The 17,478-nt window shown below is 37.5% G+C and overlaps 1 protein-coding gene across 1 annotated transcript; it reads right to left on the bottom strand.

Moving 5' to 3' along the window:
* Positions 1-3,211: 3,211 nt before the first annotated feature.
* On the bottom strand, positions 3,212-13,470 carry LOC117399787 (large ribosomal subunit protein eL14-like). The gene is made up of 6 exons (XM_033999159.2): positions 13,351-13,470; positions 11,988-12,089; positions 11,636-11,730; positions 4,024-4,123; positions 3,575-3,628; positions 3,212-3,364 (listed from the first exon to the last, which is right to left on the bottom strand). Exons 1-6 carry the CDS (start codon positions 13,351-13,353, stop codon positions 3,305-3,307), a joined length of 414 nt encoding a protein of 137 aa, XP_033855050.1. The 5' UTR covers positions 13,354-13,470; the 3' UTR covers positions 3,212-3,304.
* Positions 13,471-17,478: the final 4,008 nt, after the last annotated feature.

Genomic DNA, 17,478 nt, shown 5'->3' with positions numbered 1-17,478 from the left:
GTGTGGTTTTTTCTGCTTTTTTTTTTTTTTTTTTTTTACATTTTCAAGATCATAACCAGCTTGTTTGGCCAAGCCCTTGTGTCACCCCACTGTCTATGTGGCATAATGTTTATAATCTGATAGATTTCTCTTTTTATATTCATTTTCATTACATTGTATGTTTTTCTTTTAATATTTTGTAATTGCTTTGACTCAACCTGCTGATTTTTTTTTTTAATGGATGGATTTTAACCTATCCATGAGCACAGCGTGGAACATATGGTTGAAGTAGTCTTTCTCCTCACCACAGCTGAATTCACAAGTTTAACAGTATACTTTGCTTAATATGGATACATCAGAACCGAGCCAAAGTTCCCCCTGAATATTTTGCTATACTGCTACAGGGTGTGACCTATCAGCCGTAGCCTAATGAATCTACCTTATAAGTGGCAGAATACTATGTAAAGCCCGTTCACACTAGCTTGCTCTACCCGTGTCACGACCCAGTGTCATGCAGTTTGGCGTATTTTTTGGGTGACAGAAGCAAGAACAAAATGCCCTGAAAGCAGCAACGTACACGATCACACTTTCATGTTTTCAATACGCTGCCGTTCTGTGAAATCCAGCTGCAGCCAACCTCTCGCAAATTGTTTCGAAGATGTGCTTTTACGGATGCTTCTTCCAGCTTCTCTGGATTGAATAGTAGGCCCAAATGTTGATTACAGCAAATATTTCATAATTGCTCCACAGTATCTCTCAATCAACAAACCGTGAATGAACAGAAATGGTTCACAAGTTCCTTGCGGCAGTAAAACCGTCAAACAAGTGTGGCTGTTTGTTACTTCCTCCGCTTTCAAGCGGCCAGCATGCATTTTGCGTTGCAATATCAACATCCTGAGGTGAGTCACTGCCAACTGGGGTCAAGATAGGGCTGGGTAGATAGTTTCACACAATGCAGGATTGTGACCCGAGTAGCCAGAACCCAGGTTGGGGCCTGGGTAAGAGCACCAGTTTTAAAAGGGGCTATAACCATCATTCAACACAGGAGCACTAACTAGCATGGAATGAAAAACCTGATGATATGCATTGCAAGTTGTTCATCCTGTATTCTCCAGAGAGGAACAGATATAAGGATACAGAAGGAAAGTGTTTCAGAAAACATGTCCATTAGCAGTCCATATTTCCAGTTCAGTAGTTAAGGTGCACTAGGTTTAATGTTCTAAAACCACTATCATTTCTTAAAGTGCACAGCTGTCACTTCATATTGTCTGAAACTACTATTCCCACAGTTTCATTCATATATTGTATTTAAACAGCACTGCATTCACAATGGAAAAAAAATGTTATGAAAAAGCCATTGCTTAAAAGGTGAAGCTTAACCAAAGTAATTATTTGGCGCCACCTGTCCTTAAGTGTTTGCATTTCACAGCCGCAGACAAAAGTATTGGCACCCTAAACTTAATACAAGATAATTCAAGAAATACAAGCATTTAGTGAACATTAGCCATCAATCAAAATACTAATATATACAACTTCTAGCAGTTAACAAAAAAAAGCACTTGGGCAATATCAAATATTTGTTCATGACAAAAGTTTTGCCACCTTTAAAGTCTGTAAAATGTTTATAGAACCAATTCAATATAGTAAATCGATTGAAAACCATTGCCTAAAAATCTTTTTTGTGCAGCAGTGTGGAGTAGTGGTTAGGGGTTTGGACTCTTGACCGGAGGGTTGTGGGTTCAATCCCAGGTGGAGGACACTGCTGCTGTACCCTTGAGCAAGGTACTTTACCTAGATTGCTCCAGTAAAACCCCAACTGTATAAATTGGCAATTGTATGTAAAAATAATGTGATATCTTGTAACAATTGTAAGTCGTCCTGGCTAAGGGCGTCTGCCAAGAAATAAAATAACACAGCAGGTCAAGACTAAGGAGTTGGATTCACGTTTGAGAAAAATCACTCGTAGTAAACAGCTGCAGAACAGTGTCAAATAAATATAGAACACCAAAATACAGAGTGATAATCAAGAAGTACCGCAGAACAAATTAAACAGAAGCCATTGAAAGAAGATGACGTCCAAAGAAAATGGGCAGCAGTGTGGAGTAGTGGTTAGGGCTCTGGACTCTTGACCGGAGGGTTGTTGGTTCAATCCCCAGTGGGGGACACTGCTGCTGTACCCTTGAGCAAGGTACTTTACCTAGATTGCTCCAGTAAAAACCCAACTGTATAAATGGGTAATTGTATGTAAAAATAATGTGATATCTGTATAATGTGAAATAATGTATAATGTGATATCTTGTAACATTTGTAAGTCGCCCTGGATAAGGGCGTCTGCTAAGAAATAAATAATAATAATAATAAAAGAAAATTACAGGTTCAGCAGGTAGGAGAATTGTCAGAGCACCTAAAAAAATTAGATTAACAGCCAATGACTTAAAGAAGCATTAGGCAGAATAGTGCACGAAAGAACTGTACAAAGGCACCTGAACACAGAAGTTTTATGCTCAGACCTTTGCAAACCACTTAAGAGAAATCATAAAACAAACCATTCAATTTTTCTACAATATTGTAGCAGAAAGTCAGTCACGTAGTGCATACCACTCATGTATGCCCAGTTGGGGATAAGTGGTGCCGCCCTGCCTGTGTGTGTTCGGCCTTCATGGTAGAAGCGTAGTGTGCCAATACTTTGTCAGCGACTCTATATACAACATAAAATTCAGAACTGGTCAATAGACCGCGGAATCAATCACATCTTCTGGGACCACTTAGAAGTATAATCTATAGCCAACTACAGTATGCGAAATATCGACTAATTTTCATGACAATAGCACAAGTACATTTATTTCTTTAGCAGCATATTTAGTTTTCCCGTGTCATCTGGGAAATAAGTTAAATGGTAGAGCAGTATATAGATAGTAATTAGTCTGCCAAATTTTGTAATGGTTTTATTATAGTACAGTACCAGGTGGCACATTCACCCTCAGAACCTAACTCTTATCTAAGTAACTCATTCAGTCCCAAGCCACCTGCTACCAGACTGCTACCACATCTCTAAATTTGTACTGTTTACACCAAAAATCCTGCAATATCATTTGTTTCCATTACTTTTATAAGGTTTTTGTAACCATTTTTTTGTGAAATGTTTACTGAACTCCAGAATCACCAACTGTCCAGCAGAGGCAAAATGTACTATTCCCTTTACACCATTGACTTATGATGCATACCACACAGCTAACAGCTTATTTTTTATTTTATTTCTTTAACTGTTGATTATACAAAAGGAACGCACTTTACAAGCAATACTTTATCATCAATTTAACAGTTTTTATGCTTTGGTAGCCTCTTTCTGGAGCTTCTTTACTTCATGCTTGATGATCTTGTTCCTCTGTTTAAAAAAAAAAAAAAAAAAAAAAAAAAGGTATTAATTTATAGCAACTAAAGTATTTCTGATTTCGTGCTTTAATTTAGCATGTGTCAATCCACACACTTCTGGTTTGCAAAACGAAGCAGCATTTTTGCATCAATAAAAGTACTCAATTGCTCCTCTTGGTAATACACAACCCCCCACCCCCAATTTTGAAAAAAGGAAACATACCATTTTCTTGGCCTTCATAACCTTGTAGCGGTCGAAGTCTGTCATTTTGGCCCTCTGTAATAATAAAAAGTTACATTTTAGATAGCTGTGTTATAAATCTTCATTCCTACTGAAAAACAAAAGACGCAAAAGTATATATGTCTTGCTACACTTGGCTAAGCAATATATTTCCTCTGAGAAATGTACGGAATATGAAGTTACAATCTTCACAGTGCACCAGAAAAAGACCATGTAAAAAATATATAACAAGAACAGAAATGGGATTCAATTAAAAGCAGCTTCCCACTGCCTGATAGCAGTTTGAGACCAATTAGTGAAAGTTTCTATTGAGTTGTACCCTGGTGCTTAAGGGGGTGTGTTCAGATAATGGGAACAGCAATTGCAGAAGTCTGATTACAGTTGCTGGATGACACCTGAATGCAAAACTTTCAGGAGTACCAATTACACACCTTTTCTTTGGCCGCAATTTTCTTTGCCCAGTTGGATGAAGACCACTTCTCATTGACTTCTGCCTTCTCCCAGGCCTTTCTCACTGCCTTCTGACCTGCACTGAAGGGAGACAAAAAGTAAATACTATTAAAAAAAAAAAAAGAAGAAGAAAACCATTTACCACCATCATGTGTAGTAAACTCGTGGAACTGTTCACATTAATAAAGATATGGTATTTGGGAGCACATCTGAACAGAAATTCAGACTGGGCTGACAGCAGGTAAATAAAATTCACTAAATTAACACTAGTACAGCATGTGACACTGCTACAAATCCGGGACAATGCTTATTCGTATCCCACATTATTACAGTGTAGAACACAAATAAATCTTTGGGCCTATAAATCAGTTGTGTACTGCGTTCCCGCTAAGCTTTTTAGATACCGAGGAACTTGCCATTTTCACTGAGAGAAATTATCAGTGAGAAATATTCGGCCACGCAGCGCCGGCATATACGCTTTCATAGAAAATGTTTTATGACCGACGGCGGTTGCCAGGGCTACACAAAAGACTAAGATTACATTTAATAGTACTCTCCCGTCTAGACTACTGCAACTCCCTCCTGGCTGGCCTCCCTGCGTCCGCCACCCGTCCGCTCCAGCTCATCCAGAACTCTGCTGCCCGCCTGGTGTTCTCTCTGCCTCGCTTCGCCCACGCTACTCCACTACTCCGCTCGCTCCACTGGCTCCCGATCACCGCTCGCATCCAGTTCAAGACTCTTGTACTAGCCTACAGATGCCTTGACCAGACTGCACCCAGCTACCTCCAGACCCTCATCTCTCCCTACACCCCCACTCGACCTCTCCGCTCCGCCTGCACTAGAAGACTAGCTCTACCTCCGCTACGCTCCCCTGTCTCCAGACCCGCTCCTTCTCCAACCTTGCTCCGCAGTGGTGGAATGACCTTCCTACAGATGTCAGGACTGCCCAGTCCCTTACCACATTCCGGCGCCTCCTTAAGACTCTTCAAACAGCACCTGTAGAACTCCTCTGTTTGTATCCTGGGACACTATCACCCTTCATGTAAATGTGCTTTATTTTGCTCTTATCTGCCCCCTATTTTACTGCATTTAATCCTGTACTTCAGAATACTGTAATCTGCCAAGTGTTTAACCTGTAGTACTTCGTATTTAATCACATCCTGATGTAACTATCACTATTTAATCATATCCTGATGTAACTATCACTATTATCTGCTGTATTATTGAATTGTGGTTTGTCACACTTGAACAAAAGTTATTGTATTTCTTGCTCTTATTGTATTACTTGTATTGTAACACTTGAAATGTATTTGCTTACGATTGTAAGTCGCCCTGGATAAGGGCGTCTGCTAAGAAATAAATAATAATAATAATAATAATAATAATAATAATAATAATAATAATAATAATAGTCCATTACACCTCTTTTTGAAAATGAGTTTGTTTGGTGAAATAACAAAACTCACAGAAACAAGTGAATGTTTTTTCTTATTTCAGATGAACAATGAAACCGCATAAATTTTGCCACACAACGTTTGAAAATTTAATGCAAAACTCTGAACCGGAGTTACTGATTCAAAATCAAGTAAATAATTTGGAGAATTTGAAGAAAAAACAAAGACATTTGTGGCATACAATAACTATTTCAGAATACTGGAGGGAAAACAGAATACCAAGAGGACTTCAGATACAAAAAGCACCTGCTTTTGGAATACAAAATGTTGAATTTCTTCAGAAATGGGAACACATTTTGAACAAGTGTACATTGGACCTCATGTTATTAACAATAGAACAGACACAGCTGGAGAAGGAGAAACTTAAGCAAGAGATGACATTGGAACAAACCTTAAGGAGAAGGACCCTGCAGCCTACAGTGAAATGAAAAATATAAAACTTAAATTCCTAAGATGCGATAGACTATAAAGAAGGCACAGTTTACAAATGTAATGGATCACAAAAAAAAAAAAAAAGAATCCACTTTAGGAAACCTAAACATATGGATACGGAGGATTTGCTGCTTTCATCTGCTAGTGATCGTGAACAAACTAATCAAAGTGATGTGGAAAGTGGCCACACTTCCTGTTTTTTAGATACTACCAGAAACCAAAGCAGAACAACCCTAGATCACGGGAAAAGCAGAGCACCCAACCTGAGACCAGGAGGAGCCAGAGGGGGAAGAGAAGGAGTGATGGAACTAAGGAGTTCCCAGCGCCAGCGAAAGAAAAATTGGCAGTCAAACATATCGGACACACCTTTGACTCCTCCACAAGTATCTGTTTTAAATCGAGGTCTCTCGTTTATTCCAACAAGTAATGTTAATGTTTTGGGTCTTAGGTAGATTATTTTAAGTTTACATGTCAATTACATTTTTTTAATTATTTTAAAATGTGTTGAAAACTGTCATTGACTCCGATAAGCAAAACGAAAAGAACACCGTTCAAAAATAACTCCTATTTTCTTCCAAATATGAATCCTAGTATTGACATTTTCTAATTTAGTGAATAGAGAGCTAGTTGTATTAAGAAAAAACTGAAATATTCTCTCAAATAAGGGACACCATTTTTTATATGTTATTACTAACTGATCCTACATCAATGACAACAATTGATGTAGGATCAAAACAACAATTTTCGATCAAACTTTGAAAAATGGATGGATCAGCAAAATTGAATAGGACTTTAAAAAAGTGGATTATCTGATTCGTCCAGCTTTCTATTGCCTTCCCAAAATCCATAAGGACTCATTAAATCCTTCAGGACCAATTGTGTCAGGGATCGGCTCAGTGATCGAATCCCTTTGTCAATACATAGACTCCTTTCTCCAACCCTTCATTGGTGCACTTCCATCCTATTTGTCTGACACACGTGATGTTTTGAACAGTATTAAAATTGACTTAAAAGTTGATCTTGGTATTCTTGCCTCTTGATGTTACTAGTCTGTACACCAATATCCCACATACAGGTAGCATTGATGCGGTCACATTTTATTTAAATTCCAGATCATTTGACGCTAATCCACCGTCTGAATTAATCATAGACTTAAGATTGTGTCAATTCAAATTATTTTACTTTTAAGGGTCAATATTTTTATTGATTTATTTATTGATTTTTTACAAACGAAAAGGTACAGCAATGGAGGCGTCATTTGCTCCCACAATGCAAACCTGTATATGGGATTTTGGGAAGATAAATATATTTACAGTGAGATGAATACTTTTTCACCGTTTATTCACTTATGGCAACGCTCCATTGATGACATACTATTGATTTGGTCGTGATCAAAATTACAACTTGATCAATTTCTTAATTATATTAATTCAGTTAATGTTAAATTACAATTTAAATGTGAATCTGATCTGTCAATACATTTTTTGGATTTAGAAATCTACAAAGATGAAACCAATACTTTACAAACAATAGTATTTACAAAATCAACAGACCGTAATCCATTTCTCCTTGCAAAAAGTCAACAGCCACGTCAGCTGATTAAAAATATACTAAAGGGTAAATTTTTACATGCAAGACAGAATTTTAGTACAGAATCGCAATTTGCTAGGAATGCATAAAATTGCTTTATACTACTGTATAAAAAACACTGCACTGCGTTCAGTTGTAAACATCTTTAGCGCTACTCATCCCCCCCCCCCCCCCCCCATTCTTGGGAAAACAAAATTCTGTTTTTCAAAAATGGCCAATTCCATTTTTTCAACTTTAAATATGGCATCTGAACATAAATATAATGTTGCTAGTTAATTTTTGTTTTCTTTCAAACCAGTTGCTGTAATAGTAAGTAAAAGCACCCGATGACACTTCAAACCCGTTATGTTTAAAGACTTCACTTGGCTCAGTGCTGCCATTAAAATATGCAGGAAAGCCTAAGGATCACATTACAACAGATGAGAAAACAAATGTCCAGCACAGTTGTAAGAATCATTGCAGTCTTCCACTAACACTGTAGTCTACAAATAAAGGTGTTTTGAAAAGACCAGTTTAGCTTATTACTGGCATTACAATAATAACAAATAAGAAAGCGTTTAGTAACAGTCCAGCAATGTCATGTGAGAGTAATCGTATGTACAGTACTCCACAAATTAAGTTTAGCGTTTTACTGGCATTATAATAACCAGAATAAATATGAAAACCCTGATAAAGGATAAAGGCGTGTTGACTAACTTGTTGCTATAAAACAGGTTCACTGCTATGTATTACCTGATTGTAATTTAAATAGCGTCCCTTTTAAAGTAAACACACAATTAATCCTCCCAAATGTTTCTTTGCTAATTCTGCCTTATTTGCAAGATTTAAGTAGGTGCGTCTCCAGACAGAATGTCTTTATGAAACAGCTGCCAGTTGAGTTTCAGCAGACATGCAAATTAAGTCACTCAACTTGCAAAAAACAAAAAACAAAAAAACACACATGGTATGTCTTCTTCAATTACTATTAGGGTTGTAACAAATGGTACATTTTTACCTTCAAAAGGCTACGAACAGGTTACCGAAGGAAAGTTCAAACCATCAATGGTACTAATTTGCATAATTTACTGGTGATGTCGCCATAGCTACTTGTTTACATTTGATTGAAATTCCTATTACAGGTACTCCATAGAAACAGAATAAAACATTTAAAAGTAATTTTCCATTATATAGAACAGTAATCATGTTTTTATAATTTAAATAAATACACATTTATTTTACACAATTGACGCTGCTTGCGATATATACAGTAAGCTTGCATTGCAGCAGCACAACTGCAGCAAACTAACAGTCACCGTTCCAAGCAGGTTATCAGTCAGTCACATTTTACTATTACTAAAACTATTCATAATATGAACTTACGCTTGTCAAGTGACCCCGGAGATTGGTTGTGCTTCCATGATAGGAGTCGCCCGCAAAGTTTGCATTCAACTATTTTTTTTTGCTTGTCTGGGCATTTAACAAAAAAAATCCCAAACAGCAGTGGGGTTTCAAGACATTTCTTTTCATACAGCTTACGCTATACAACACTTTGCTGCTGAGATAGTGAATGAAGAAATTAAAGTTCTGCCTCTGGAAAACACACGCTGGAGGGAGGTGCGGACAGTACAAAGTTTTCAAAATTAAAAATTAGTGTTAGCGTATATTTTGTATGTTTCAAACATATTCTACCATAGCACTTCTCTTACACTCTTGTACACTAGGTATTCAGTACATATTTTACTGAAGCACTACAACCGCTATAGGTACCGCCCCAGTGCTTTGGCATACTATACCCTACTCCATCCACGACAGCGGCGCCATATAGAGTTGCTACATTTGGTAGTGGATTTTAACAACAACTTTTGTTTATGTAATATGCATTATACAAATTAAAAGATCGAATTTTGCACGCGAGTGACATTTTAGGTGCAATTTATAGTATCCACACATTGTCAAACAGTTTCTGTTGCGAGGAAGAAAAAAATAAATACCACACCACCAGTGTGTGAAAGTCGCCTGATGAACCTTTGAAGGTTTAAAATTACCTTTGAATTCTTGGCTAGTGAACGAACCTTCGATCACAGCCCCAATTACTATACACTTAAATGTGTATTTGACTAATACTCTGATTACATTTTTACCAGAATCAACTGCACTATTAAATGCAACAGTACAACGTGAATCAATTTTACTGGGCAGTAGGTGAATGAAATTTAAAGTGCCTTTAATAAAATAGCAAATTCTCGTATAAAGACAGACAGATTTTCTACTAGGTCCCGTCAATTTAGTAGTCGCTTATTGTAAATTATTTCTTATATTACGAATTCACATAACACTTATCTCTACCTGTCTCTCTGCTATTTCCTCCTGGATGCACTCGCATCACCTCAAACTCAACCTCTCTAAATCTGACCTCCTTTTCTTTCCCTCCTCCTCCCCCTCCTCTGATCTCTCCATCTCTGTTCCTCTGGAATCTACCACACTCTCTCCCTCTTCCTCAGCTAAGAACCTTGGAGTCACCCTGGACCCCTGCCTCTCTTATTCCCAGCACATCTCCACTCTGGCACGCACTTGCCGATTCTTCCTGAGCAACATCCGAAGAATCCGACCCTTCCTCACCAACTATGCTACCCAGCTCCTGGTCCAGGCCCTGGTACTCTCCCGCCTAGACTACTGCAACTCCCTCCTGGCTGGCCTCCCTGCGTCCGCCACCCGTCCGCTCCAGCTCATCCAGAACTCTGCTGCCCGCCTAGTGTTCTCTCTGCCTCGCTTCGCCCACGCTACTCCACTACTCCGCTCGCTCCACTGGCTCCCGATCACCGCTCGCATCCAGTTCAAGACTCTTGTACTAGCCTACAGATGCCTTGACCAGTCTGCACCCAGCTACCTCCAGACCCTCATCTCTCCCTACACCCCCACTCGACCTCTCCGCTCCGCCTGCACTAGAAGACTAGCTCTACCACCGCTACGCTCCCCTGCCTCCAAATCCCGCTCCTTCTCCACCCTCGCTCCGCAGTGGTGGAATGACCTTCCTACAGATGTCAGGACTGCCCAGTCCCTGACCACATTCCGGCGCCTCCTTAAGACTCACCTCTTCAAAGAGCACCTGTAGAACTCCTCTGTTTGTATCCTGGGACACTATCACCCTTCATGTAAATGTGCTTTATTTTGCTCTTATCAGCCCCTATTTTACTGCATTTAATCCTGTACTTCAGAATACTGTAATCTGCCAAGTTTTTAACCTGTAGTACCTTGTATTTAATCACATCCTGATGTAACTATCACTATTTAATCATATCCTGATGTAACTATCACTATTACCTGCTGTATTATTGAATTGTGGTTTGTCAAACTTGTACTTTACTTGAACAAAAGTTATTGTATTTCTTGCTCTTATTGTATTACTTGTATTGTAACGCTTGAAATGTTTTTGCTTACGATTGTAAGTCGCCCTGGATAAGGGCGTCTGCTAAGAAATAAATAATAATAATAATAATAATAATAATAATAACACTATTTTACAGTCCTCCCAGGGAAGGAAAATTACACATCTGTACTGTCTGGGGACTACAGATCAGAAGAAAAATTGCGCATCTGTACTGTTTGGGGACTACAGATTCGATGATACATTTCAAGTTGCCATAGTTCTCACACAAAAATGTAAACTATATGGAGGTGTTGAAAGCAGTGTATAATGCACCACTGTACAGGAAAAAGGATGTTGCTACAAATTTCAACATTCCCACTAACACTGTCAATCATCCTAAAAATACAGGCTTATGATCAACAAACTGTTGACGCAAGTTGTTTGTTTCTGATTTGTTCAATAGCTGTATTTTCACTGTACTTTTAAATGTAATTCAAATTTAATTTCAGTGTTAACGTCAATAAAAACTGACAGCATGCACCTGAATTTTTTTTTGCTGGTCCCTTGAAATCAGTATTAACGATAACTAACTGTAGCCAATTTATACTTATATGTTAAAAAAAAATATGTAAAAATTTAAAAAAACTCCAAATATGTTATAACCCATTTACTGCATAATCTTACAACTATGTAATTGTAGGATGAGAAAGATTCTGTATCAAAACAATGGACATTTGAAAAGCCAAATCTTAAGTGTCTCAAGATGCTTACCTGTGTGGGACCTTAATAACGAAGTCAGTAAGCTGCATGCACTTGAAGGGCATGGCCTGTCTCTTTACACCAGAGCAGGGGCCATCTATCAGAGCCTGCAATGCAAACAAATTATGTGATTAAATATTCAGTGTTGTTTTCAAAGTACCAACAGCATAACTAGAGATTTTCTTGGCAACAGTTTTCATTACTATATATTATATTAAAATGTGGTGTTCTTGATTACACCAATTACAAAACTAGGCAAACTGCAAAGCAGCACACAACACGGGTATTTAATACATAAATCTCAAATCCATACTTCATAATGTGTGTATAAACATTAAAACTAGTAAGGTTTGCCACCACTTACCCTGTTTTGGTCAATAACGTCAATGATGGCTACCAGTTTGCCACCGTGTGGGCCAAAAGAAACGTAGGCAACGCGGCCAATCTCGACATAACGTTTGAACACCTGCAATTAACAATTAAAACATTTTTAAATGCTTATTTTAAAATAAACTTTACTGTTTGAATCTCTGACACCACTAACAATAAATAAATACATCTATTCAACGATACATTGGGTACCATTTTAAATGTATTTTCCACAGGCTTTGCTTAATCTCTCAACACCAAATATCAACGTATGAACGGGTTGTTATTTAAAATGTAATTGGGCAGGAATTACAATTTAGGAAACGCAGCGGTAGGTAAACATTTTAGAATATATAATTAGTATACAGACAATTTGTAGCACATCTATCTAAGGCTGTCCTTACAAAGGTAACACGAAATTCTCCTGTCAGGACACTGATTGTTTTATTAATATGATAGCCAATGAATAAACCTCTCCCTACACCAAAACCATAACCTAAAAGGTCGGCATCCTATACTGCAGTCATTACATATCTAAAGTAGTTCACGTTTGGCAGTGAATAAACGTTTTTGTTACTTAAAAAAAAAAAAAAAAAAAAGTGACTTGAGCTGCCGATTTCCTCAGCTGTCCTGACAGGAACATTTCGTGGTACCTATGTAAGCATTGCCTATTGATACAATCAAAGTGGTATTATGATGATACACTACCGGTATTTATTATACGTATGTACTAGGAATAAACTTGTGCTTATTTATCGTGACTACCAGTACCCGTACTTGGACTGAACATTAAACACCTACTGGAAGCAACTTGCAGTACCAAACATGTGTGGAAGACACGCTTTTTCAACCAAACTTTAAAAATGCTGTAAACGCCTACACATATACAACAGTACCAACAGGTTGACGTTAGTTTACATCCCAATGCATTTTTAAACAAAAGTGCACATAAGACCAGCGTATGTATTTAATTGTGTTATTAATCTATTCAAAGTAGTTTTACGGGTTGGAAACGGATGACACGACATAGGTTCGTGTTTTATACATTTTAGGACGCTGTTTATTCATATAATTCAAGTAAACAACGCGATTCAAAACTATTTAAGTCCCCATGGTATAAATTTGTTTCGAGTGGATGTCCGGCCTAACTTGCCCACAGATCCACACACCACGTTTTGAAAGGCCGCCTACAACGTAAGGTTAAAATACTAATTGTGAACTGTTTTTTCCTACCTAGTTTTTTTATACGTTTTTACCCACATGTTACATTTTACCCGATAACGTTTTTTAATCACAAACACTGCCAATATTAAGTTGATTTTGTATTTCAACCCCGCTAGCTCCCTTCATGCGCTCACCATGATGGCTGTCCGCGAGCAGAAAGGACTGCAACGCTACCGTTTCTCGAAGATACCTCTTCCGCTTGGAAAGAACTGCCTACTGCGCAAGTGCACAATGGATGTTTCGCAAGGACGCAACTGAGGGGCAACGCAACGTTCTTCACACCATGATGCGGGGCATAGTGACGCCTATTTGCAGCCAAGAAACAGCGCCCCTCACAACAGAGGTGCATTGAAAATCCCCCAAATTACAAGACTTTTCTCATTTTATTTCTGTGGTTTGTTTACTTTTATCAAACTTTATTTTCACTTTTAATTGGGAAAGCCCATTATCCTAACACAGCACTTTAGATTGACTCCCCAGATCAATTATACTTTATATAAAACTGATCTTGACTGTGGCACAGTGTAATTCCTTAGTGTTTACTGCCACCTAGTGGCTTTCAACATTTTAGATTAGTTTATTCCCATAAGCATTTAATTCTAAGACCTATGTAGATGTTCCTTTCTCCAAAACATCCAAAATACTAATAGGAAATCCAAACTTACTTTTGTATTTGTATAGCGGTATTGATTGATCAAAATTGCATCAATGTGATTAAATAAAATACTATTTGTTGTGTTCAAAACGTTCCTTTAACCTTCTTTTCTGCATCCTTATGCATGATAATACATTACGATGGTATTGCAAGGGCTATCTATAAATGATAAGGCTGGGCAGTACTGCATTAACTAATGACATTAGTGACACACTAATAAACCAATATGTTGTTTTTTTTGTTGTTGTTTTTTTTTTAATCGAGACTAAATAAAATGGCCAATGGCCATTAGATAGAGTTGCAGTAATGACATAAATATCTCCCTTTGTTTTTTCTGTGGGAGCAGCTTTCAAATCCCTCGTTTCCCAGTACTGCATTTCATTGTTTTAGTGCCTGTAAATCTGCAGCCCGTTCTCCTGCCGTGGTGGCTTGCTCCCCCTATATATCGCCTCGGGAGGCCCCGCTCACCGCCCAGATTAACCAGTCAGATATATTCCCCGCGACCCTCCGGCTCCCACAGTTTCTGGAGAGTGGCGAAGAATGAGTCCGACTGGTGTATCCCTCAGCAGCAGGCGACAACCCCCCCCCCCCCATTCACACGTTCTTCCCCTTCCCTCACTCTAATGGCATGCCCCTTACTCATACAATACATGTAACACTTAACGACAAATGACCAAACAAATAAACAAGACAAAGTGTCCAATAATGGAGCAGAAACACATTGTTCCTCCTTATAGAGGACCACAACTATTCAATTCACTAACAAGTGATGAATTATGTTTTCCATTAGCAGGTCATCATAATTAAGACAATATGTCACTTTAGAAAGTGTTTAGTGCATCTAGTAAGGGTACGGTCGTGTTAACCAGGCGTATTATAGGTTCCTACTATCGTCAGGAAAGTCCATTTACAGACTCGTTTCACTTCCTTCTGTTATTCTCTGTTATAAAACCGTCTTCCCACTCCTGCACAAACAAAGCCACAAAGGACAGACAGGTAGAAACCCACAGGATGGCCATCCCATTTGCAGGATATGTGAGCTATTTACATTCAGGTGCGTAAAACTATTAATAATTCAATTAGTCGGTACCCAATCAGGCATCTCAAGGGACTGAGTGGAGAAGCTACTAGAAAGTGAGACAAATCAAGTACAAAGTGCTAGACAATAATATATAAAACATGCACTAATCAAATCAAAGTGTAAAATTATAAAAAATAAAACATACACGTGACAAATAAATAAGTGAAAGATAATGGGCATTATTGTCCCTGTTACAAAAGCCTCATGCATTATCTGAAGATTAATATGGAAAATGCATGCCTCACTACCACCATCAAAGTATAACTCCTCTTTAGTACCAACCTCTGACCTTCCTCTTCCTCTAAAGCAACTTACATGCCTAGCAGGTAAGCTGTAGTGATTCTATGTAACTGACCACAGGAATAACAGATCAAGAAGTGCTTGCTCTTATTGTATTACTTGTATTGTAACGCTTGAAATGTTTTTGCTTACGATTGTAAGTCGCCCTGGATAAGGGCGTCTGCTAAGAAATAAATAATAATAATAATAATAATACTTTTAAAGTTTAGCATTGTAATTCACACACATATAACTAACCTAGGTCTTGGTTAAGCTTATATAACTTATATAACAGTTTTTTTTCTGTTAAAATGGAGATGGAGTTTCATGTATAAGCCCATTCACCTGGGTAAGAATCCCCATGGCTGAAGATGTTTACAATCCTTACTGTGCTTTTTTCACATCTTCATCTTGTTTCCAAAGAAAATAAGGCTCCACTGTGCACTCCTTGATTTACTAAACACACAAGTCAATGACGACCACACTAATTCATTAGTAATCTGTGCAATAAAATAAATGGCAGAAAAGAGGATGTTATTGGGAGTAAGTCATTTAGTGCTACTTTGAGTAATGAAACCAGCAGGAGGAACACCAGACAAAAGGCAACATGATTCTAGAAGTACCAGCATGGGTCACATGGGCTGCTATAACTAACACATCTACCAGTAAGTGCTGTTGTACACACATCTCAATATGACCAACCTTCATACATTTTGCCTATTATCCGGTGCCTCCCCCTTCCAATATTCTTTGATCCTGATGAAACCCAATTAGAACTGTACTGAATGTGGTGATTTTTCCGTCAGAGCGTGTTATACCAGAGAAGATCAAATACATGTAATACTATTTTATTTTAGACCCTCTCAAAACAACAGAATGATCCCTTCTACATTTTCTGTCAAATTTGAACCTTCACCAATACAATTATGTTACTTCAGTTATTCTAAAATGTACTCAGACTGTTTTTTTAAAGACCATTTTGATTTATTTAATCAAGTTTGCACTTCATGAAAATATTGTCAAATGTGTTAGAAAGGGTTGGATGTGTATTGCCATTTTTTTCCAACAGTGCTGCAGGTATGCAGTCTCATTAATTTGGAGTGAGATTCGCTCAATTTAAGAATTGTAGCAGTCTCACTCCTGTTTTCTTTTTTTCAAATCTTGCTCATTTGGATGATCTGACCATGGCATCAATGGCGCTTTAAAGTTTTGTGAATAGAGCTCATTGTCTTTACTTTTTTTTATAATAATAATATATATTTTTTCCACCTTAATATTGACCACCTTAAAATTGCTGTCATGTGTATTATCTGTTGTTTTTCTCTACTTAATTGAAAACAAGATACCTTTCTTTAAAGAGGTCTGTTGTTGTATTGTTACGTTGCTTTGGTCTAGCAGCCGTCAGTGTTCCTTATCCATCATTGAGGGAATCCATTCGGAAGCCAGATGTATACAGGTATAGGAGCTGTGCTGAGTGGTAATTGAATACGTATTTTACTGTAGTATTTTTGGGGGACAGTTCAGGTATGTGTTTCTTAAAAGACAGTGCTCCCAACCTCTCTGAGACTTTAGATTTGGTTGTAATTAATGTAACTGTATAAATGTATGTAGCTCTGATGAAAAGGGAAAAAATCTGCCTGCACCTGCACAATCGGAAAAAGCAGTGATGCTCCCTCATCTGCTAAGAGAGGCACAGTGTGTAAACATTTCCATATTGTTTATAATAAAGAACGATATTGTTTTGTAACACAAAGTGAATACATTAATTTAGCACATTTTACCTTGAACACAGAACTTGTTTTAGTGACAAAAGAACAATACTTCATGAAAAACTGGTATTGATTTCCCCTTATAACAATTTACTGTGGTGTGCAGTGTAAAAGCATAAAGTGTAATAAAAACATAATGACAGTAAAGGACAGGCAAGTATGTTAAATGACAAAAATAATACATGCTTGACCATGCAAAGAAAATGCTAGTACAAGCATGGAAAAAGAATGGTGAATTTAAATTTAGTTACAACTTCATTGGTTTTCTTTTTTTTATTGTAAAATGTATATAACATAAGGCAAGCATATGTAAAACAAAAATATTATATTGCAGTATTATATTACATAATTGGAATATCAGTATGTGCATTTCTAGACCACAGTAGGATATGTACTAATCATTGTTTTCTTTTAATTTAAAGAACTCATTACATAATTATATATATATATATATATATATATATATATATATATATAT

Source organism: Acipenser ruthenus, chromosome 4, assembly GCF_902713425.1.
Source record: "Acipenser ruthenus chromosome 4, fAciRut3.2 maternal haplotype, whole genome shotgun sequence".
Taxonomy (NCBI): domain Eukaryota; kingdom Metazoa; phylum Chordata; class Actinopteri; order Acipenseriformes; family Acipenseridae; genus Acipenser; species Acipenser ruthenus.
This window is presented reverse-complemented; position numbering and strand designations above follow the sequence as displayed.